The sequence below is a fragment of the Xenopus tropicalis genome, chromosome 5 (assembly GCF_000004195.4).
Source record: "Xenopus tropicalis strain Nigerian chromosome 5, UCB_Xtro_10.0, whole genome shotgun sequence".
In the NCBI taxonomy this organism is placed as follows: Eukaryota; Metazoa; Chordata; class Amphibia; order Anura; family Pipidae; genus Xenopus; species Xenopus tropicalis.
In genome coordinates, this window is record NC_030681.2 from 57,973,002 (window position 1) to 57,998,962 (window position 25,961).

Sequence of the window (25,961 nt, forward strand, 5' to 3'; positions counted from 1 at the left end):
GGGGGTTTGTGTTACTGAAAACGGCACTGTAGGGAAGTATGCACTTACTTGGATTATCAGGCCCCCTGCTGTCACTGAGCTGCATACACACCCTCACGTAAAGGGTTCCGTGAGCGAGCACGCCGGACAAGGAGAGTGCATGAGATGAGCTAAAATGTCTGCTAAAGGTAAATCATAAAACATTTTAATAGTTAGAAATTTAGCAATTTCTAAATGGCTGGGCTGTCGTTAATGGAACAGTGAAGGTTTTTACTTATGATTCTAGTAGCTCTAATTTTCTCAGCATGTTCCCATTCATTAAGTTCCAAAATATAAGATCATTTAAATTACTGCTTCCTAGCATAAAAAATGCGGTCTCCGTATTTAAGGGATACTGTTGTGTGCAGGTTTATGTGGAGGTTTTACAATCCTAGCTAAAGTCTTTGTGTGACCAACTCACAGTATTGCAATTAATAAGGTAATAGGAATGTATTTTTAAGCACACACAATGTGAACAAAATGTCTCAAATCAAAACCATCAACCTCAGCTTTCTAAAAAAGCTTCAGTTCAGCAGTGATGGACCTGATCCTAGATCTCCTGGGAGTTACCTGGGGCAACATGATTGTAACTCCTAGGTAACCACCCCTAACCCCCCCCCCCCCAAGTACTTCCATAATAACACAACTTTCTCCTGGATGTTTCCTTTCCATGACATGTGCACATGCGCAGTGACATCATGTGAGTGTTAAAGCATTTAGTGCAATGCACGGTGGACCAGAAATTACTTACATAAATTTCCATATTGATCCAGGTTAAAGCCCGATCACAGATGAAATCTTTAAATCAAATGCACTTTTCCAAAAGGGAGAGGAGTGGAATCTGCAAAAAAGCTGTAAGCATTGAGGGGCAAGTTAATGTCCATAAAGGCAGCTAAATATTGATCATTGTATTGCATAGATTGTGGATTCTTAGGGTCAGTGTGGCTCAGATTACTAACATTTTATTGCTTTTATTATAAGGAAATGGTCTCCCTAGGGTACATTTGGTCACAGCAAATTTATGAAAGTGATTTCTGGTCCAAGGATGGGACTTCAAAGTACTCTTCAAAGTAAGAGACACTATGAAACTTTTTTTCCACCTATTGCTGATACAATTTTATGGTGGTTCCAGGATAATAATGTTTCAGAATATGTTTATGCAAAATTCACAACATTGGATATGGCATCTGTGTTGCTGTTCTGTTTGCCTTTATCTTTTGAAATAGTGTTTGATTTTATCGCTTTTTGCCTTTATCTTTTGAAATAGTGCTTGCTTTTATCGCTTTGAGATGCACATGCGGTTAATAAACATAGTATTTTAAATGTATAGGAGTTTGTATACTATATGCTTCATTGTGTGTATATTAATACATGGGGTTTAGCCTTTTTAATAAGGGTGGTGATTGTCTAAATAGAAAAATTTACTTAGTGTTTAAAATGAAGCAAAAAGGACATGTACCTTGTGACAAAGAAAGCAGTATTGGACTGAAATAATTGCAATTGTGGCATGCCTTTGTATGAAAATGAACTATAATGATAGGAAATGACTATACTCCCAATACAGTACAACTCTCAAAAAAATCTGAAAAAAGGATGGTTTAGGGGAAGGCTACAAAAAGCTATCTCAGAAGTTTAAACTGTAAGGAATGCAATCAGGAAATGGAAGGCCACAGGCACAGTTTCTCTAAAACCCAGGTCTGGCAGGCCAAGAAAAATACAGGAGTGGCTTATGCAGAGGATTGTGAGAATGGTTATAGACAACCCAAAGATCACCTCCAAAGACCTGCAAGAACATCTTGCTGCAGACAGTGTATTTGTACATCGTTCTACAATTCAGCGCAATTTGCAAAAGAAGATCTGTATGGCAGGGTGATGAGAAAAAATCCCTTTCTGCACTCACGCTACAAACAGAGTCACTTGTTGTATGCAAAAGCTCATTTAGACAAGCCACAGTCATTTTGAAACAAAGTGCTTTGGACTGATGAGACAAAAATTGAGTTATATGGTTAACAAAAAGCACTTTGCATAGCGGAAGAAAAACACCTGCTACCTACTGTCCAATTTGGTTGAGATTCCATCTTGCTATTGGGCGGTGTGGCTAGTTCAGGGACTGGGGCCCTTGTTAAAGTCAAGGGTTGGATGAATTCAACCCAATATCAACAAATTCTTTAGGTTAATGTTCAAGCATCAGTCACAAAGTTGAAGTTACACAGTTCGAAACCTACAGAGGCATTTATGCAGAGGGAGAAGTACAATATTATGGAATTGCCGTCACAGTCCCCCAACTTGAATATCGTTGGAAATCTATGGGATGATTTGAAGCAGGCTGTCCATGCTCGGCAGCCATCAAATTTAACTGAACTGGAGGGATTTTGTATGGACGAATGGTCAAAAATACAGCCATCGAGAATCTGTTACATTGACAAAAGGAGGCTCAACTAAGTATTGATGTAATATTTCTGTTGGGGTGCCCAAATTTATGCACCTAATTTTGTTATGATGCATATTGCATATTTTCTGTTAATCCAATAAACTTTGTCACTGCTGAAATACTACTGTTTCCATAAGGCATGTTATATATTAAAAGGAAACACCTACTTTAAAAAGCTCAGCCAATGACAAACAAAACTCCAAAGCATTAAGAGGGGTTCCCAAACTTTTTTTATATGACTGTATTATTCTCCAACATATAAAGAGTTCTAGTAACTTCCTCAAACACAGGGATGCAACAAGCAAGTGGGAAAAAGTGGTTCCACAGCTTGATGGAGATAAGTGGGAAGATGTTACTTATGATTTCTATGGTTTCCTTATATACAAGAGAAACCAACAGTCTAGTTTAGAGTCATTTAAAAACTAGAGTCATTCTCCAGGGTGCCCAGCTTGCTTGGATAAATTGGTCTACTGAAGAACAGAGTAAGGAAGTTCAGGGGGAATGTAATGTATGCCAATAGGAGTTTGTCTGGAGATGCAGAAGACTGAGCAGACTGAATCTGAGAAGTGAATTGTGGCAGCAGGAAAGTGATAATCCTAATAAAGGTGAATAATTGGATCACAGACCTCACTATGGCTTTTGGAGAGAGCGTCTGCCTTTTTGTTCTTGGAGCCTGGGTTATAAGTAATAACAAAATTAAACCGTGTAAAAGAGAGTGCCCTCTGAGCCTGCTGAGGATTCTTAAGAGTCTGGTTATGCTCTAGATTTTTATGGTCAGTAAAGGTGATTATAGGATGCGGTTTTCCCCTTTAGCAGATGACACCATTCTTCCAAAGTTAACTTGACAGCAAGTAACTCTTGTTTCCCAATGTCGTAGTTCTGCTTGGAAGAAGAAAGCTATGGAACTATGTAAAATGAAAATCCCTTAATGAATTGCTGTAGTAATAGGCAAAGCCAATAAATCTCTGTATGGCCTTGGTGCTGGTTGGAAGAGGTCAATCTTGAATTGAAAGCACTTTGATAGGATCCATTTCAAACCCTTTCTTAGAGATAATATAGCCAAAGAATGTTTCTTCCGTCTACAGAGCACTTTTCGTACTTGTCTTAAATCTAAATGGCCAACCCCTTGGTAGGGGAATACCAAGAAGCTTAGCAAAGGCAGAGTCCATAAAATTACAGAATCACGGAAGGCTCGAAAGTTAACAGTTCTTGAAGCCAGATGGAACTACCCAAGAGGAATCTGTGGGAATTATTTTGGGGAGAAGGTTTGAAGCCATCCAGATGTAACTCCCCAATCTGAACAAGTCATATGCATTTCCCTACTTTAGAGGGTGGTTGCTGGCAAAGTGAGCCTTGCCACCGTAGTGCAAGCACAGGCCAGCTGAATGCCTTTCTCGTGTTCAGAGAAATGTGCCCGTCTGACTTGCATAGGTTATTCGGGAGTACTGGATGGGACCTGAGGAGCGGATCTCTGGAGCAGGGGTCTTTGGAATTGAGGAGCTAGGATGGGCCGGAACTTCTTGTCACAATCTTTCTCTGCTTGATGATCTCTAAGGCAGTGTCAGTCTTGTTACCATGAGAAATCAAATCCTCAAGCTGTTCAGGAAGCTCTCTGGTGACATCACGTTGCACATACGCACATCTCGTATATGGCTTGTGTATACTGTCAGGGCCTAGTGGCTTACAGGTTAGAGTCTGGAGCAAGGAGGAAGCTGGTGCACAGACTTGGTGCGCCAGCGCCATGGCCTAGACGTGGGCCGGAATTGGCCCGGACCAAACTGGTTTTATGCCAAACAGGTCCACAAATATAAATATTAGAATGCTGCTTACCAATATACATGCAGATCATTTTAACGGAGGCTCCCGCAGTTTGGGGGTTCGTGCACAGTAACCTGGAGAAATTGTGAGTTCCCAGAGTGGTCAGGAGACTGAGTACTGCAGGGCCAGTGGTAAGGTTTAGGTCATAAATCTTTATTCCTAGGGGTTTGCTAAGGCAGCTTTGTGTTGAGTTCTTACAGCTGTTTAGTGGTTGTTCCCATTCTGGGGGCTGTTACGATACCCGTGACAGTCCAGCCACTCTGTTGCTTTGTTCAGGGTGGCAAAGTAGTAAGTTTTTCCTTTCGCTTATATTTGAAGCTTGGCCGGATAGATCATGGAGTACTTGACATTGGCTTTGTGTAGCCTCTGTTTAAAGGAGAAGGAAAGGCTAAGTCACTTGGGGGTTCCAAAATGTTAGGCACCCCCAAGTGACTTAGACCGCTTACCTTTTACCCCGGGCTGGTGCCCCTGTACGGAGAGAACAGCACCAGCCCGGTTAGCAGCGAGCGCTTCCTATTCGCTTGCGCGCGCATGCGCAGTAGAGTGAAAAGCCGAACTTGAACAAGAAAGTCGGGTTTTCACTCTACTGCGCATGCGCCGGCCCACGGATTTCGCCGGCAGAAGAAAAAGAAAGGAGGAAGCACTTCCTGCAGGTGCCCTGGGCTGGTGCTTTTTTCTCCTAACAGGGGCACCAGCCCAGGGTACAAGGTAAGCGTCCTAAGTCACTTGGGGGTGCCTAACATTTTGGCACCCCCAAGTGACTTAGCCTTTCCTTCTCCTTTAACCCCCACAAATTCCCCCCCGTTTCTTTTGGCGTTCAGCTGAATAGTCAGGGAAACGGAACATCTTGCTGGTTTGGTATGCCAGCTGTTATGCTGCCTGCAGAATTTCATCACCTGCCCTTTCAGAAGCTGTATTAGGAAGGGTGGTGGCTTTGGCAGGTTGGTACTTTGTGTGCTCGTTCTGCTACCAACTGCTGTGACAGCAATGCCTCAGGGAGCACTTCCTGGATTCATCGTTAAGCAAATTTGGAAGGATCCTCTCCCTCTGCTCTCTCCAACAGGCCAATTACCCTCAGGTTGTTCCTACGCTGCCTGTTCATGTAGTCATCAACTTTCTCTGCTTTTGAGTTGGTTGCAACTGTATTTGGGCTGCCAGAGGGTTGCAGGTATCTTCTAATCTGGACATCCTTCCCTCTGCTTTGGTTGTCCTGTCACACAGTGTTCGCAAATCTGCACGTGTAAGGGAGAGGTCCATTTTAACCTTCAGTCTTGGAGGATAAGGCCGCTCTGCAGTCTGTGATAGTGGTAAGTAACAGTTGCAATGCTTGGTCTTGTAGTGCTGGCATAGGTGCTGAGCCATCTTGTTGAACAGTGTGAGCAAATTGTTTAAGTTTTGCAGCCATATCAGCACATGCTTTTTGTGCTTTGTTGCCCCACCCCCCAACCAGTGTCTGCTGGGGCGATCAGTCCCAAAAACTGAGAAGTGGGTGCCTACCACTGCAGAATTTATTATGGTTGCGATGGAGCTCAAGAGCACACATCTGCTCAGCAAGCCATGCAGATCACGTCCCCATGTATATATATTTAAGTGTTCTAGTAAATAAAATAAATAAGTATAATAACACAAAGATTAAGTGCCATGGTATGAGACACAGTAGGAAGGAGGTCCCTTACAATCTAAGTAAGCTAATGTTATAAGATTTTGAATTGGAAATGGCATCTTTTCTACATAACATATGTGTCTTCCAGGCATTCCAAAGTGAACAGAAGATTTTTTTTTTGATATATTAGATTAAATATTTAAGTTTTTTATTCATTAGTTTAGGTTTGCTTATGGTAAAACGTTAAACTATGGGTATTGAGTAATTGGACAAGAGAGAAGAAATGCAGAGAAAATAAGGGGCCTGTTGTGGGATGTTTCATTTAAGTGCATATGGAAACTGAAGACCGGGCAGTACCAAGAAGACCGTACCAAGAGAAGAAGAGTATGATAAACTGTATAAAAAGCTTCAGAGGGTTCTTAGCGTATTGGTAGTATGAAAGTATTTTTGGTATTTGCAGTTAAAATTATATTTGTAATTGAAATTTCTGTTGATTGATTTGGATGGCAACCAAGTTGTAATAGGTCAAAAAAACTGTGAGAGAAAGGAAGTACTGTTTTGGCACCAGCTATTAAGAAGTGTTGACAATAAGGGATGCAAGCATACAGCTATGAGTTCTCCATAAACTATCTGTATTCTAGTCTGTTTTGAATGTTATTTTTCCCTCCATAAACTGATTCCTTGACCACTATTTAATTAAGAGATATGTTTTTATATTTACCTGTATTTAACTAGTGATTGAACTCAACAACATTTTGTTTGTGTTATAGGTTCAGGGTCTTTTAAAAACCGCAAACCTGATACTGTTCAAAGATCACAAAGGAAAGATGAGAAAGGCAGTGTTTGCAGTTCCTCAGCAGTACTAATGTCCTTTAAAGGTAATAATTATGATTTAATTTTTATAGGTGATGTAAATCCCAAAAAATTTTAGTGGTTTTCAATGTTATGATATGTAACTGCTAATGGAATTAGTGTGTCTTTCTGCAATCCTGGTTCCAGACAGCTTTGCTTTAACCAATACACTTGCTTAAAGGAAAAGTAACACCAAAAAATGAAAGTGTATAAAAGTAATTACAATATAATGTGCTGCTGCCCTGCACTGGTACAACTGGTGTGTTTGCTACAGTAACACTACTATAATTTATATAATAAGCTGCTCTGTAGCCATGGGGGCAGCCATTCAAGCCGGAAAAAAGGCACAGGTTACATAGCAGATAACTAGTAGATAAGCCCCATATAATGGGGGTTTATCTGTTATCTGCTAAGTAACCTGTGCCTTTTCTCCTTTGAATGGCTGCCCCCATGGCTACACAGCAGCTAACTTATATAAATTATAGTAGTCTTTCTGAGGCAAACACACAAGTTGTAGCAATGCAGGGCAACAGTACATTATATTGTAGTTACTTTTATACACTTTCATTTTTTGGTGTTACTGTTCCTTTAAAGGGGATAGAGATCACCAGCAGATGTTTGAGTTTAGTTAAAATGCATGCAGAGTAGAGTTATGTAGTTAAAGGAGAATGCAAGTCAAAATTTAAAAAGCATACTGCCCTATAGTCCAGCCTACAGGAAGGGGAGAGAGATTTCAGTGTCACTGTAGTCTTCACACTGCTGTAGGCTGCCAGCACCATATCTCAGAGAAGCAAGCAAGGATCTGGGAATTTAGATATGCAGTAAGTACTTAAAAATAATGCCTTTAGACTTACTTTTAATTTATATTAACCTTTCCTTGTCCTTTTAAGTTGGGTTGCAAAAAGACTCTAGTCCATCAAGTTCAACCACTTCAGCCGAACCCCAGTGAACATATATACACACACTCTTACTAACCTATCTATACACTCCTATATATAAACTTTTATATATATATACCATTATCTATACTAATTGTAGATTTAGTATCACAAAAGCCTTGGATATTATGCTTGAATCATCAAAGCCCCTCTTAAAGGCATTAACAGAATCTGCAATCACAACATCACACTGAAGGGCATTCCACAACCTCACTGCCCTCACCATAAAAATCCACCTGCGCTGCTTCAAATGAAAGTTCTGTTCCTCTAATCTAAAGGGGTGGCCTCTGGTGTGCTGATCATCTAATGTACTTTTACAGAGTAATCATGTGCCCTCACCTGCACCTTTTTTCCAGAGAAAACTATCCGAACCTTGACAGTCTAACCTCATAGTTTAAATCTTATCCCCTTTACCAGTTTAGTTGCATGTCTCTGCACTCTCTCCAGATTATTAATATCCTTCTAATGACTGGAGCCCAAAACTGCACTGCATACCTATAAAAATTATGTTTTAATCCTTTGAGTTAATGAAAGACTTTGCATGGAACGGCACTGCCTGGAATTAGTCAACTTATCTACACAAATCCCCAGATCCTTATCATTACCCCCTACACACCACCATTTACTGTAAAATTTGCATTTATATTATTTCTATCAAGGTGCATAACTTGGCAATTTAAACATTGAAACCTTATTTTCCAGTTTGCTGCCCAGCTTTCCAATTTTGTTAAAATGCTCTGCAAAGTGGCAGCATGCTGCATGGAGCTTATAGGTTTTGCATAATTTAGAATCATCAGCAAAAATAGAAACAAAGTTAAAAGCAAAGGACTAAGGACTGACCCCTGCGGTACTCCACTAAAATAACTGGTCCAAATAGAAAATGTTCCATTTACCACCACTCTTTGTAATGTATCCTTCAGCCAGTTCTCTATCAAAGTACAAATATGTTCCAGGCCAATGTTACTCAATGTTATCATTAACTTTCTGTTTGGAACTGTATCAAATGCTTTAGCAAAGTCTAAGTAGATGACATCCACTGCCAGGTTGAATTTCCGCATTGAAAGTCAATAGGTAAAATCTGATTGGCAGTTGGTGGCTCCACCCACTTTTTATAACCTTGAACCGCAGTTACCTGGTGCCTAACTCTGCAAAGTTTGGGGACCCCAGTGTTATTACTGTGAGAATGGCAGCAAGTTGGATTTCCACCAAGTCAATAGGTAATTTCTGATTGGCTTTTCACAGCTCCCTCCACTTTTTGGCATTCAACAATCATCATATTTTCATTCAGGCTGACCCCATGACTATGTGATTCAAGTTTGGGGAGTGTAGCCTCAAAGCTGTAAGGGTGGCAGCAGTTTCAATTTCCCCATTAAAGTCAGTGGGTGAATTTGATTGGCTGTTGTTGGCCCCTCCCACTTTGGGTCATCCAACAAATGTTGCTTTCATTAGGGGTGACTCCGTGATTATGTTATTCAAGTTTGGGGAGTGTAGCTTCAAAGCTGTAAGAGTGGCAGCAGTTTGAAAATCTTCCCTGTCAAAGTCATTGGGAAAATTGGGGTGTTCAGAGCAGTGAACGGGGGGCGGGATCCCTTAGAAAAGCACAAGCAACCTGCTCCACTATAGGGTGAACAAATGTGGGGAATCTGGGATTTGTACCCTAAAACTGTAGGAGGAGTAGCGTTTAGAAAATGGGGGGCGCGAGGTGAAGGAAAAAGTTAAATCAATTTTCACAGCGTGAAGCTTTGTGTTATCTTGGCTGCATCATCAATGTGGCTGCAATGCCACAACTAAACCAGTGAAGCCCCTAAAACAGGGATCCTCAACCTTTTTTATTTATGAGCCATATAAGCATGAAAACCGTTCTTTGGGGATGTCAAAAAGTGCTGTGATTGGCTATTTAGTAGCCCTATTTGGACTGCTAGCCTGCAGAAGACTCTGTTTGATGTAAAACGGGGTCTCTGTGCTTCCAAAACTTCCCTGACACCTACTTTGGGCCACTGGGGGCAATATCAAAGGGGGTGGTGAGCACCACATTCATTTTGAGCCACTGGTTGGGGGATCTCTGCCCTAAAGTGTTATTTTGGTCTCAGCCCCAGCTTCCAATAACCAGTATACAGCCAAAATGACTACAGCTACAGTGATATGAACCATATTCTTTTGGTATTGCCTTATTGGCAACATGATGTAAAGATGCCACAGAGCATTCAAGTAAATTTTGATTTATATTTTCCACTGTCATGTTTTTTTACCCAGCATTTCAACATGATCTAGATGCAAGGCATGATAAATATGAACGGCTTGTTAAACTTGGCCGGGATATAACTATTGAAAGCAAAAGGACAATCTTCCTCTTACACCGAATGATCAGGTAAAGTATGTATTTGGAGTCAGAAATAACCACTCTTATAAGTAGTGGATGGAAAGTGTGTTTACTATTTTGGGCACAGTGTCTCTCAATTTTGGATAAAATGCTGCTAATTAAGTAGAGGGAACTAAACTACTGGCAACTTTAAAATACACCGAGTGGTTAATAGTTTAAGAAATTTAGACCTATACTTAAGTGACAAAAAGGGTGACTTCCCAAATCATGTCCCATTTTAAAGGGGATCTATCATGAAAATCAAATTGTCCGAATGGATAGTGCAGATGAAAATATTAAAATCTTCAAATATATTTCTTTATAAGAAATGCTTACTTTTTTAAAAAAATTAGATATTATTGCATAGAGTTAGGTTTCTTTCTCTGAGAGACAGTTCAAGCAATTGCTGAATGGGAGTGGCTACACCCTTGCTGTGATGTCACTTAGCAACTAGCAAAGTCCCACCCTCCCTCCTCCATACTGAATAGCATCCTCACATCAACTGTTATTTTGAAAGCTCCTTCTGAGAAATGTAAGGCGGTTCTCTTCATATACATGAACCTTCTGATTTTATCGGCAGAGTTATGTCTGCACACTCAGTCAAATACAGACAGTTGAGAGTTTGCTAAATAGTGTACTGATGTTTATGTAATGTTTAAAAAAATTTTTTTTGTTGAATATCTGGTACTGTATATGTATGTATGTTTTTATTTATATGGTGTTACTTATGTATGCAGCACTGTACAGCAGAATAAATTAATACAACATGGGGTCATTTTTATAATAAATAAAAAAACATACCTCCCAACATTTGAAAAATGAAAAGAGGGACAAAAATATTAATATTATTAATAATATATATATATATATATTTATTAATAATATTAATAAATATTATTTTTTTGACCACGCCCACTTTGTGTGACCACGCCCCAATTGCCACTCCCCATTTTTAAACAAAAATACTCCTTTTATATAGTTGAAATGGCGGGATCAGACGCAAATGTGCTATACCCTCATACTGTACTACCTAAGGAAAACCATATAGCAACTCCTACATATAAAATACAAATATAGAGAGAAGGCAGTGAGTTATAAGTGAGTTCTAACTATCTACCAGTTTTGCCCCCCCATACACAGTACCCCCCCATACACAGGTGCCCCCCCACACAGTGTCCCCCATACACATTATCCCCCCATACACAGTGTCCCCCATACACAGTGTCCCCCATACACAGTGTCCCCCATACACAGTAGTTCCCCCCATACACAGTAGCTCCCCCATACACAGTAGCCCCCCCCACACAGTGTCCCCCTACACATTAGCCCCCCCATACACAGGTGCCCCCCCATACAGAGTAGCCCCCCCCATACACAGGTTCCCCACCCATACACAGTAGCCCCCCCACACAATGCCCCCCCATACAGAGTAGCCCCCCATACAGAGTAGCCCCCCCACAGTGTCCCCCCATACACATTAGCCCCCCCCCCATACAGTGCCTCCATACATCCTGGCGATGCTGCCGATGCTGCAGCTTCTTCTTCAGAGTCCCCTCTCTATATGCGGCTCCTTGTTCTGTGGGCCAGGCCCTTTTATAAGGTTGCGCACATGCGTGCGTGTGACGTCAATACGCACGGGCGCAACCTTATAAAAGGACCTGGCTCCACAGAACAAGGAGCTGCATATAGAGAGGAGCCACTGGGGGAACGCCTGACTGCAGCCAGCGCGTCCCGCTGTCGGGATAGTTCCATGAATGTCCCGCATTACAGAAATGCGGGACATTCATGGAACTATCCGGGACAGCGGGACACGCTGCCAAAACCGGGACTGTCCCGCAGAAAGCGGGACAGTTTGGCAGTATGAAAAAATTACAATTACAAAAGTATCAAAGAGACAAAAGTAAAGAGGTCCCTGTCCTATAGACTGTATCTACTGTCTGTAAGTAGAATCCTGTTATTTACTAATTTCCTTTTCCACAACTTACAGTGGCTTGCAAAAGTATGTGGCTCCCTTAAACTTTTCCACATTTTGTCACATTACAGCCACAAACATGAATCAATTTTATTGGAATTCCACGTGAAAGACCAATACAAAGTGGGGTACACGTGAGAAGTTGAATGAAAATCATACATAATTCCAAACATTTTTTTCCAAATAAATAAATGCAAAGTGGGGTGTGCGTAATTATTCAGCCCCCTGAGTCAATACTTTGTAGAACCACCTTTGCTGCAATTACAGCTGCCAGTCTTTTAGGGTATGTCTCTACCAGCTTTGCACATCTACAGACTGAAATCCTTGCCCATTCTTCTTTGCAAAACAGCTCCAGCTCAGTCAGATTAGATGGACAGCGTTTGTGAACAGCAGTTTTCAGATCTTGCCACAGATTCTCCATTGGATTTAGATCTGGACTGTGACTGGGCTATTCTAACACATGGATATGTTTTGTTTTAAACCATTCCATTGTTGCCCTGGCTTTATGTTTAGGGTCGTTGTCCTTCTGGAAGGCAAACCTCTGCCCCAGTCTCAATTCTTTTGCAACACTTTTAGGAGTTTTACAGAAAAGTCATAAAAACCACTAACTTTAGGAAAGCTTTGCAGATTGGTGCTTTGGTGTAGAAAGGACTTTTTACCAATTTTACACATGTGTTTGATATAAGCAGGTATAACGCAGATACAGTCCTTTCTGTAACATATGCCAAGCAAAGCAATAACCATAAGAAAGCAATAACCTAATATCCCCTTGTGGCAGTTCCCTATTGTACCAGTTTTAAAGCACTCACAAAAACTTTTACATTATATCAGCAGACAAAACTTAAGTCCAATCAAAAAGGCAAACCTTTGAAAAAAGTCTCATTACGTACACAAACACGAGCTTTGACAACCCACAAGATGTACCATACTGAGAGGAAGTGACATGTTTCCACAATATGCTCATGCAATAAATATATAAAGGGGGGAAAGTAAGGCAATGTACAAAGGTCCTAGCTGATCACTTTTTGGCATATTGTGTAAAAAGGGAAATGTATTCTTTAATGAGATAGGTCTAATGTGAATTGAAACTACAAAATCTTATACATTTTTATTGCTGTATACAGAGTTGGTGGCATCTGAAGAAAAGCAGTTCTATCAATCAAAGTTTAGGGCACTGGTATGCAGGGTGAAATTGTAAAGTAGAAAAATAGAGCCTATATAACTCTGAAACACTCACTGGCCAGCCCTCGGCCATCGGAGGTGATCCGAGGTGGCTCTGCTACTGCTGTGTCTGCACCTAGCACCTGCACCTATCACCCCCCCCCCAACAAGCGCTGGTGCTGCTACTGAAATGCTCGGCTGGCTGTGGCTTTGGAGACAGGGAGCAGCAGCACAAGAGGTAGGGACCAGCAGCACCAGCTCAATAGAATAGCAGCCCCGGCGCTTGTCGCAGTGGGGTGGCTTGGTGTGCTACTGATGTGCCGAGCATTTAAGTAGCAGCGCCGGCGCTTGTTGGGGGGGGTGATAGGTGCAGGCGCAGCAGTAGCAGAGCCACCTCGGATCACCTCCGATGGGCGACGGAACAACAGCACAAGAGGTAGGGAGCAGCGGCAGCACTTGCCCCAGGGGGGGTTGTGGTGCTAGCGATGGCCGGAGCAGCGGCAGCACTTGTCGCGGGGGGGGGGTTTGGTAGTGCTAGCGATGGCCGGAGCAACACAAGAGGTAGTGCGCAACGGCAGCACTAGTCGCGGGGGGGGGGTGGGGGCTTAGTGCTAGCGATGGCCGACGGAACAACAGCACAAGAGGTAGGGAGCAGCGGCAGCACTTGTCGCGGGGGGGGGGGGGGGTGCTAGCGATGGCCGATGGAACAACAGCACAAGAGGTAGGGAGCAGCGGCAGCACTTTTGGGGGGGTGCTAGCGATGGGGGGGTCTTACTCATGTGCTACTACTGATGTCCTGATAGTGTCATGTCCGCACATGTACAGATCGCACACAACAGAGGACGATTGTATTACTTTCCATGACCATTCCACCCCTACAACCTATCTTTTGCCCACAAAATATTAAGACAATGTGGTTTACAAGGAAGGATGCCAAGTGTTGTTCACGCAGTCCCGGTGTCCTGAGAAAAACCGTTTAAGATTAAAGGACCTGTGCAGATGCTAGCAACCAATAAGAATTTGAGCTTCACCTGTCAATCAAAACCCGACCCCGACTTAGAGCTCAGTGAGATACAGAGTCAAAGAATGTGTGCAGCCAGTCAGATACAGAAAAGCATACTATAGCAATGAAACGATTCATAACTTTTAATCAATCATATTTACAAAGTTGACTGTTGTAATGAGATCTACCTTATATCAAAAAAAAAATTTCATGATAGTTCCCCTTTAACAGATGTGTGAGTAATGGCGTAGTTCGGAGTTGATAAACAAGTTATACCCTTTGTTGGTACAGTGAAAATGTTTATACAGTATATACTTATGGAACAACATGGCTCCATCTTTATTCAAATATGTACAAACATTTATAATGGGTCATTTATAATTCTGTGTTTGAAGAGTCTATGCTGTCCTGAAAGCGTGAAAAAAAAGCGTGAATTCATTGATCAGATTGGCTGAATCTTGCCAGCCAGTGGTATAAGATATGCAAATAAAGCAGGAGAGGGAAGGCATGTGCAGAACCAGTTCAGCGTGAAAGGGGATGTAAAGTCAAAATCCTAACTCAGTGTTATATATAAATATATATATAGAGCCCTAAGATAGGAAAGCATAACAGATGTTCTAAAAAATCAGATGGTAAAGCAGTTTAAAAAGGGTTAAAACACAGCTAAGGGCTCTGGCACACGGGGAGATTAGCCGCCTGCGACAAATCTCCCTGTTCGCGGGCGACTAATCTCACCAAAATGCCATCCCACTGGCGAAAATGTAAATCGCCGGTGGGATGGCATACGCGGTGGCGCGATTTCAGTGAAATCGCAGAAGTTGCCTTCAGATTTACATTTTCGCCGCTGGGATGGCATTTCGGTGAGATTAGTCGCCCGCGAACAGGGAGATTTGTCGCGGGCGACTAATCTCCCCATGTGCCAGAACCCTAACTGGGCTTCTCTATTCCTCAGTGTCTGCAACTGAATGAGAGGTGGGCGTGTTTCACTCTCTGCTCATGTTTCACTTCCTTATCTGTGCCTGAGTTGCTCTTACCAGCAACTAACCAATGATAATCCAGTAAACAAACTCCTGTGCTTTTTTTCAAGTCAGGTATAGGACAGTCCCTGCTTTTGTTTTTTTTTCAAGTCTGGTACAGTGCAATGCCCTGCTTTTTTTTTTCAGATCAGGACGGCCCACTGGCGCTGTAGGTTCCCAGGAGCTGTAATCAGAGCTAATTTCAGGGGAATAGCATAAGATGCAAAATACAAAAGCTAATAAACACACACAAGGATTATGATTTTTGACTTTACATCCTCGGTCTGGGGGGAAAAAAAGCATATTGTAGCAGGGCTGAACCTGGTCTGTAGGTTCAAAACTAAACATTTTAAATAAAAATGAATTCCAAAAATGTTTTTCCTGACAGGCTGTTCGAATTCAGACTGTTGTCTGACGATAAACCTCCCCTTTTAAGTTTTATTTACAGGTATGGAATCTGTTATCCAGAATGCTCAGGACTAGGGGTTTTCTGGATAAGGGATCTTTCTGTAATTTGGATCTCCATAACCTAAGTCTGCTAAAATTCATTTAAATATTAAATAAACCCAGTAGGCTTGTTTTGCCCCCCATAAGGATTAATTATATCTTAGTTGGGATCAAGTACAAGTTGCTGTTTTATAATTACAGAGAAAAAGGAAATCATTTTTAAAAATTAGAATTGATTGCTTATAATGGAGTCTATGGGAGATGGCATTTCCTTAATTCAGAACTTTCTGGATAACGGGTTTCCGGATAAGGGATCCTGTACCTGTAGTAACTACCACTTATCCAATATCCTGTTGAATGACAATAGTGATGTAAGTACATATAGGATTCTGTTTTACAAATTCTCTTTTTCTGTTTTCATTTTTAACCCCAGAGCTGACACTTTTTATGAAATAAGCTCTCTTGCTTATTTTTTCCTCTCTAATGTACTCTGTAATTCTGCACAGTTTTGTGTCTTTTCTTGTCATCTCTTTTGAAATCTGTAAATATAGGGACAGCTGTCTGTTTCCCTCATCTGCAAAAGGCCTTAGGGAGAAATAGTCCCCTACTACTTATACCACAATGCCCAAAGCTCAAAGGCAGGACCTGTCTAAAGGCAAACACTAAAATCTTGGTAAAAATGTGTATTCTCACACCGCGTATCTCCTGGCAACGCCTAGCAGCACCACTGCAACAAGGAGGCCTGGCTCTCCCACACTTTTTCTTTTACTACCTGGCTTCCCAGATATCATATTTACACTGGCAGTTCTGCCCCAACCCGTACAACCCCAACATGGCCCTGCATGCCTCCCTCCTTAACTCCATGGAGGGTCTGGGCAACTTCCCCTACAGACATATTACTGACGGAGGTGCTCTACCCGACTCACTCAAAACCCCTCACAAAGCTTGGGCAGTGGCACTCAAACTCCTAGGCCACCCACTCCCACATCTATCTCCCCACATGGCCCTATGGGGTAACTCCCTACTCCCCCACCTCAAGAACCTACCTGACTTTACAATCTGGCCCAAACTAGGGATCAAAAAATTAGGCGACTTAGTCCAAGGTGCACAATTCCCTTCACACCAAGAACTGCGAAGGAAAGCACCCCAAGTGCACCTTCATCTATTTAGATACCTACAGCTCAGGCACGCCTTTCAGGCGCAGTTCCAAACCCTAACCCCAACCCTGGTCTCACTGGACCTAGAAGCAACACTATACCAACCCCAAACCAAAAAGCTCCTATCTAGAATATATACCCACCTACTGGCAACTAATGTCAAACCCTTCGAACGTGCATACAACCTGTGGACCACCGCTATTCCCAGCTTAACACTAGAGCACTGGGAGGAAACAACAGAAACCTGTTATGAATTCCTTATCTCCATACGGGACAGGTTGATCCAATACAAGGTCCTGCACCAACTATATATTACACCCACAAAACTCCACCGGTTCGGCAAAGCGCCTGACGATTGCTGCCCCAGGTGCAAATCCCCCCGAGCGGACTTTATTCACCTAATCTGGAGCTGCCCCCCCATAGCGCAGTTCTGGACTGCCGTGATGGACACTATCTCAACAGTGCTAGCGCTACCTAATGTCATCAATCCCACAACCTGTCTCCTAGGCACGGTGGAGGATATGCTCCCCACCAATGCAGCCAGAATAAGATTTAGATCCCTTACATTCTACGCCAAAAAAGCTATTATAATGAGATGGATGGGCAACAGTGTACCCACGCTCGAACTCTGGCAACAACTCGTCAACGCCGCCCTACCCTTTATAAAACTTACCTATGAGACCAGGGGGGCACACGGAAAATTTGAAAAAATCTGGGCCACGTGGTGTGAATCTAATGGGCCCCTCACCCCTTAAAAGAACCGCGTCCGTATTAATACCTTGCAACAAAACTGTACTCATGATAACAAATCTGTATAACCAACTTGTATTGTGTAAAGTAACCAACCACTCATATCCATATATGTAACCTGTTTGTTTATGTTAACATTTTATTTCACTATCAATAAAAAGAAAAATAAACCTTTAAAAAAAAAAATGTGTATTCTCAGTGAGACTACCCTATGGCATGGCAATCATCAATGAAACAATACTGAAAACCAAATACAAATACATTCAAGTGTCATAGACCCTAAAACTTTGCAGCATGTGTCATGTGTCTAATATTGTTGCCAAAAATAAGGGTTACAAAACCACAGAAGTAAACTTTTTAATGTCATGATGAGAACCTGAATAAAGTCAGTGTGGAGTGAGTCTTTGACAGAGTCTGCCACTTCAGCTATAGAAGCATTGTCCTGCTCTTGTGCACCTCCATTGACTAATATGTAGCTGTATGAGTGAACATGATCCATCGTAATAACCATAAACACAGTTTAGATGCTTTTAGAAGCATCCAGAAACACAGAACCACTGAAATGTATTGGCATATACATTCAGTTTGGTTGTTACATTAGCCAGGCCCAGAACCAGAGAGATGTTCATTCGGTTTTGGTTGTTACAATAAACAAGGCTGATAACATTCTGCTGATGAGTGCCATTCAGTCTGTCTTTCTGCTGCCAGGCTAGCCAGTACTCCAACATACACACTGGCTGAAACAAGACCCCTCCCTCTGCCGTGGATTAAAGTTGAAACCAGAACAAATTTGTTCCTTACCTATGTCTTAATATCAAGTCTCCAAAAGTAGCAAACTTTTACATCAGTGGTTTTCAAACTTCCTAATGCCGTGATCCTTTAATACAGTTCCTCATGTTGTGGTGACCCCCCAACCATAAAATTATTCCTAAGACCATCGGAAATATGGGTTTTCTGATGGTCTTAGGCGACCCCTGTGAAAGGGTCATTCGACCCCCCAAAGGGGTCCCGACCCACAGGTTGAGAACAGCTGCTTTACATGGAAGCAATGCAAAAGAAAGCCTGAACACCTTTAAGGGAACAACACCAAGTCATTGGTTCAGATATGTGGATGACGCCTGGGTCAAAATTAAAGCACATGAGGTTCCAGCTTTTACTGAACACACAAACTCAGTGGACAAAAACACCAAATTCACAAGGAAAGATGTGAAGGACAGCAAACTTGAATTTTTGTACTGAGCAATAGTTATTAAAGAGGGGGGTACCTTTTAGACTTAATTCTACTAACCTAGTAACATAGTAAATTGGGTTGAAAAAAGACACACGTCCATCACGTTCAATCATAATGACTATATATAACCTGCCTAACTTCTAGTTGATCCAGAGGAAGGCAAAAAAACCCCATCTGAAGCCTCTCTAATTTGCCGCAGAGGGGAAAAAAATTCCTTCCTGACTCCAAGATGGCAATCGGACCAGTCCCTGGATCAACTTGTACTAAGAGCTATCTCCCATAACCCTGTATTCCCTCACTTGCTAAGAATCCATCCAGCCCCTTCTTAAAGTTATATAATGTATCAGCCAGCACGACTGATTCAGGGAGGGAATTCCACAACTTCACAGCTCTCACAGTAAAAAATCCTTTCCGAATATTTAATCGGAACCTCCCTTCTTCTAAACGGAGTGGGTGCCCTCGTATCCGTTGGAAGAACCTACTGGTAAATAAAGCATTAGGTTATTATATGATCCCCTTATATATTTATACATGGTTATCATGTCACCTCTTAAGCGCCTCTTCTCCAGTGTAAACAGACCCAACTTGGCCAGTCTTTCTTCATAACTGAGACTTTCCATACCCTTTACCAGCTTAGTTGCCCTTCTCTGGACCCTCTCTAGCTCAGTCATGTCCCATTTGAGCACTGGAGACCAAAACTGCACAGCATATTCTAGATTGGGCCTTACCAGCGCTCTGTAAAGGGGAAGAATAACCCCCTCCTCCCGTGAATCTAAACCCTTTTTAATACAGCTCAAAACCCTGTTTGCCCTTGCAGCTGCTGCCTGGCATTGCTTGCTACAGCCAAGTTTATTACCTACAAGGATTCCAAGGTCCTTCTCCATTATGGATTTGCCTAGTGCAGTCCCATTAAGGGTATAAGTGGCTTGCATATTTTTACATCCCAGGTACATGACCTTACATTTATCCACATTAAATCTCATCTGCCACTTAGCCGCCCATATTGCCAGTTGGTCAATATCCTGCTGCAAGGATGCCACATCCTGGGTAGAATTGACTGGTCTGCAGAGTTTTGTGTCATCTGCAAACACTGAAACATTGCTTATAATACCCACCCCTAAGTCATTTATGAACAAGTTAAACAAAAGTGGACCCAGTACAGAACCCTGAGGGACCCCACTGAGAACCTTATTTCAAGTAGAGAATGTACCATTAACAACCACCCTCTGTACCCGATCCTGTAACTAGATAACAGTATATACTTAAATAGTGACAACTTTGCCAAACTGACAAAAATAATTTAATGATGGGCTGTTCAGCAGTCGCTGTATCAAAAACTGATTTTATTGCTCATTCTATAATTTGTATGATTTAAATCATGCTTTCTCAGGAAGTTTGTAATCTTACCATTGTATTGCTGGCAGCCCATATAACATATAACATGTAAGCCTGTTTTTTATTGTAAACTTTTGTGCTGTGTGTATATCAGTGGTGTAACCATATTTTGTGCAGGAACATCACCAGGTATTGGCATTGGGTTGTCACCTAGGTTGTGATTGCTTTTTTTCTTTGGTGGCATTTTGTTTGGTGTTTTTTTTTTTTTTTGTTACAATGTTAATTATTTTACAGTGATCATAATAAAGAAGATGTACTGTCTGAAGCAGAGACTAAATTACTTGCTGTTCGTCAAAAAATAAAAGAAATTGCTGAGGAGTTGGTGGGAGAAGATATGTATCAGTATCACCGTGCATTTACACCAGGTAAGATATAAAAAGTATCTGCAATTTTTAACACATATGTTTTAAATTGGAAAATATACATGGGTACGGATATTTCCTAATTAGGCAATTATTTTTTTAAAAATCTGTAAATTTTTCATTGCCATTCAATCCATGCTTCATGTCCCCCTCATATTCTTTAATTGCATGTTTCTATCCACAGTCTGTACTAAATAGAACAAGGCCCACTCACCAGGCAGAAAAAAATGAACGTATATAGTTATAATTAGGGTTACATTTTTTAAATAGGTTGTAATGTAATTTAATTGATATTGAAAAAAATATCCCATAATGCAGCACTCCTGCACTAAGACCAAGACTGGAGCATGCGCATTAGCTAGACTCAGTAAACAGTGTATGCACTTAGATCACGATTCCTGCAATCTGTCCAGTTTGAGCAACTGAGTCACATGTTTGCTATGAGGCCAAAAGCAGGACCAGCAAGGGCTTTTTTACTTGCTCATCGCTCTGCACAGAATTAAAGATGCGCATCAGGTCAGTGGGGGAGGGGGAGGAGGGAGAGCAGAGAGGGGGTAACATTCGCACTTGCGGCGGCCATATTAATGGAGCAAGATGGCAGCCGCAACTGAACATTCATCTTTAACATTCATCCAAACATAAAATAAACAGTATTTTGGGGAAAACTTAGTGATTCGTTTCAACAAAGGGTTCCCAATAATATGGTAAAGTCTTGTGGCAAAGGGTTTCCTTGTTCTTCCTTGTTAAACATGCAGATTCAAGAGCAGGTGAATACCGCTGTATAATGTAATGAGCTCTTTTTGTATAAAGTGTGCGGCAAAAGGAGGCAGGGGAACAGACCAATCTGTTTTATGAGAACACTACAAACTGTGCTTGGTGATTGGATTGTTTCTTCCTGATTTTAGCATGCAACCTGTAACCACGGTTTCTATAAGTGCGAGTATTTCTTTCTGGAGAAGAGATGCTTTGTATGGGATGTGTCGGCAATTTAAAAATACATTAGAGCAATGCTATCCAACAGGCTGCCCATGCCCGCCCCCCCCCCCCCATCCTGTCTGGCTGCTTACATATGTGTAAGCTTTAAATGGTATCCGTACTGAGATTAAGTGCCCCCCTGCATTTTCACACCTCAGATTCAGGCTGTAAACCCCTGTATTGTTTAATCATGTAATTCACTGTACTGTTCGCCCCTTTTAGTCCCTGCATTGTTCACTCCCTGCATTGTTCACACTTCAGGCTCAGCCAGTAAACGCCTGCATTGTTCACACCTCAGACAGATCTCTATGCCTTAGGCATAGAGGTGGGACAGGTAGTTACTTTCACTTTCCAATTACCAATTCCTTGATGTCACTGCACTCCTCACATGCTCCCTCCCTCCTCACTTTCTATAATTCTGCATTCAGCGCATGGGCATGGGCATCAAGTCCCCCATTCTGGCACATACACAAGATTTTGGGTTGATACAAAACTTGCCTTAATAACAGTGCTCACAAAATGGCACTTGTCTGCTTGATGAAATTGTAAATTCCAAGGTTAAAGGAAACAACATTTAAATAATTTATTTAGTGTAAGTAACATTTATTTTGCCACACTAACATGATAGAGAAGTATTTAGAATTATTTCTTAGGGTGACAAGTCCCTAGTTATTTCTTTGTCCAATGCTTAGGGGCTGGAGATAAAAAGAGCAGCAGAGGGGTGTAGGTATTGCAGTCAGGAGCCCCATGAGGGTGCACCTAGATAGAAATTTCAGGTCACTATAGGGGCCAGGGATGGTGTGGCTCTGAGCAGGGTTTGTTGAATTGTAGGCATAATTTTGGATTAATTGGGGTCTATGCAAGGTTTTTTTTTTCCCATTTGGGCCCATGTGACCAGTAGACAAATGATCCCCCTGGTGGGAGGATTCTGCTAACTTAGTAGAATGGGGAGCCATGATTACCAATGGCAGCCCTAGTTGTAAGACCACCCCCCCCCCCATCCCAAGTATGTAACAGCATGAAATACTGTATGGAAAGTACACATGTTAATGTGCTTCCATGTTCTCTTCTGCTGATTTACATGCTCTGTGTGCTGTCCGTTACTGAGCTGAAGGACCAACGCACAATATACTGCGTATGGCAGATTAGTAATTTATTCAGATTCACATTACATGCAATCTCCAAAACCACAGGCTCCTGCCTATGAGGACTCAGAGCAGCATGTTAGTGTGAGTGTTTGTGGCTGCATTTACATAGACCTTTCTGATAAAGCTTACTTAGTCTTTATACTACTACTACTACTTTTTATATAGGTCTTCAAGAATATGTTGAAGCCATCACTTTCAAACATTTCATTGAATCTAGAACACTTGTTACCATCAATGAAATAAACAAGCAGTTGATATTTGAAGACTTGGAAAACATGCCTATGGTAAGTACTTTACGATTTTGTTGCAAAAATTTTTGTTTGCAACAAATTGTTGCAAAGCACAAAAGAGTCGTTGAAATTAACGAAAAAAATCGCAGAAAATGCGCACAGTTCTAAAGCTTAGAAAAAATACAAATTTTTAGCAATCGTATTTTAATTATTGGTCCCCAATGTGTGTAAATAATTTATCTGTCCACTGTGCTAGACAACACAAGAACATAGACATCAAACATACAAATTGCATACTAATACTGACATTTTCAGATTATTGGCCATTTAAACTTGTAACTAAAACCCCCTAAATTTGAAATGAAAATGTAAGCACTTCTAGAGAAATTATTACAGATAACATTTAGCATTAGGCGATGCACTTTTTATGATTCGAAATGGTACACTTTCAACTTGTGATTCATTAACATTAAGCAGTATTGCAAATGGTACAGTATTAATTTCATATGTTTATCAGACTGTATAAAATCATAGTATGATTTAAAAATCCAAGGCCGAGGGGGGGGCGGCCTCGGAGCGGCAGGATAAGAAATCCGGCGCTGCAAGGACATATTCATATATTTATATCTTTTTCTATTTACAGATAACAACAGAGTCATTTTGTGGTAATTTATCAAGTTCACCTGACAACAGGCATTCAAAAATAAGTGCACTGAGCATTCAAGTTACTCCTGTGGATTACCTACTTGGGGTAGCTGACCTTACTGGAGAATTAATGCGTTATTGTATAAGTAGTGTTGGAAACGGAGACATTGACACACCCTTTGAGCTAAGTTGTTTCTTGCGCCAGGTCTTTGATGGATTCTCATACATTGGCAACACTGGCCCATATGAAATTTCAAGAAAGATTCATGTTTTAAAACAGAGTCTGTCAAAAGTTGAGAATGCTTGTTATGCATTAAAAGTTAGAGGTTCAGAGATTCCAAAACATATGCTAGCAGATGTGTTTTCTTCCAAATCAGAATTAATTGAAATTGATGACAGAATTTAAAGGAGAACTAAACCCTAATTAAGAAGTAGACTAGAAATGTTGTAAATCATATGTCGGGCTTCTGTACCAGCCTAAGGCAATCACAGCCCCTTAACAGTAAAGATCTGTGCCTCCAAAGATGCCCCCAGAAGCTCTGCATCATCTTTTCTGCTGATTTACTGCACATGCTCTGTGCTATTGTCAATTACTGAGCTTAGGGACTGTCTCACAATATACAGTATACATAGAATATAAATGTCAAAATATAAGGTGAATTAGTAAATACATGAGACCAGTGTTATTTGCATCAAAGTGTAATAAAGAGCCCAGTATCATCATATTATATTACAGGCCAGTCTCATTTTCTGCTTGATATTTGCAATGACCTTCTAAGCTTAGCTTCTCAACAGCTCAGAGCACACTGAGCATGAGTGTCACTGACACTAATAAAATCCAAGATGGGGAAATCCTGTGAAACTGTAAAGGCATGGATCATCACTACCATAGAGATACTGAAACCTTGGTTTGATGCAGTAAATTCACTATATAAAATATGGCATTTCTAGCCATATTCATTTTTAGGATTTAGTTCTCCTAGATATTTGTTTCTTTTGCTGTAAAAAACATTCTTAGCAAGAGAGCTGTATAATAGTATAAGCTTGTATTTTATATAAATAAGTACATTTTACACTTGTGCTGTACATTTCATAATAAATGTCTCATTCTACAGAACAACTGATGTGTTACACTTTTCATTAATATGATTCCCACTGGGGTTTTTTCTGTACCTCAGGGCTAAATACAATTTTGCTATTCTTAAAACATATCCACATCTTTGAAAGAAAGAAGTTATAAGGTGTTAAAGTGTAAAGTGCAAAACTGCAAACAAAATTGCATAAATGTTATTCACAAAAGTGCTCTGACTCTCAGAGAGTAGATTATTGGCAGGGACAGGGGAAAACCTGATAGCTGTGGTACAAATTGATACCGATGACAGAGTTACAAAGGCTAAAAATTATTTCAGAAAACTAGGTGAAAAGCTTTTGGAGAGGACTTTCTGGTTCCTTATCTTAAAGATATTAGCCATGATACATTAGGAAGGCAGTAAGAGCCTAGGGAGATTAATCCATGCTAAAGACTTTGGTGTAGGGATTGAGGCTGGGTTTTAGAGAACAGGGCTGATTTTTCCATCTGCTATGAGCTGTTTGCCAGGGATGGCTAGATAGTTGGAGGAGCTTGGGTAGTAGAATGGGGAGGGGGGAGCAGGAAGACAGGGTAAGGATTATGTCACACAGTCTGGAAGATTTATCAAAGTGGGAAATTTGAGCTCACTACAGAAAACCCACTCTCTTCCTCTTCCTATGGTATTTTCAGAAGCATATTTATCAATGGGTGAAAATTAGAGTACCCTACCTATTTAGACATGAGGATCTGAACTTTCATTTGAAGCTGTGAAATGGTTCTTCACAGCGAGGGCAGTGAGGTGAAATACCCTGCCAAGTGATGCTATTATTGCAGATTATATTAAATGATTTTAAGAGCAACTTTGATAACTTCTAGGACAAGTATTATAACCAAGGCTATAGTTATAAGCTCTATAAGATCTACAGTTTTAAATATTGGTATGAGTAAACTGGGAAATATATTTAAATATACGTGAATGTATTAATATATATGTGCATACAGTATGTATGTGTTTTTTGATCCCCATATAAATACAAAACATGTTCTTATCAGTTGATTCAAATGCACAAAAGGAGTAAGGTAAGAACAGTGTATAATACAGTACAAATAGGTAATAAAACCATTTTAATCAATAAAACCTTTCCCGCAACAGTAAAGCCTTAAAGGCCATGAAAATTAATCATATTACATGTCTCTTCCCTAACATTTGGTGTTATCCATTAATGCAAATGATATCTAAAATTCTATACATAAGTTCTTACAGACACTAAAATCAAGGCTCAAGAACAGCCCTACCAAAAACATCCCAGATCCACAACCAAGTTCACTTACAACAACAAATCAAATGCAAAAGAACCTGTAAGAATTCCAGCTCCTTCGC

General features: G+C 41.0%; 1 protein-coding gene across 1 annotated transcript; it reads left to right on the forward strand.

Moving 5' to 3' along the window:
- tsnax (translin-associated factor X) lies at positions 1-24,628 on the forward strand. The gene is made up of 6 exons (NM_001006777.1): positions 1-167; positions 6,641-6,748; positions 9,914-10,028; positions 20,386-20,516; positions 22,802-22,920; positions 23,510-24,628. The coding sequence occupies exons 1-6, from the start codon at positions 155-157 to the stop codon at positions 23,915-23,917; spliced, it is 894 nt and encodes a 297-aa protein (NP_001006778.1). The 5' UTR covers positions 1-154; the 3' UTR covers positions 23,918-24,628.
- The last annotated feature ends 1,333 nt before the right edge of the window (positions 24,629-25,961 follow it).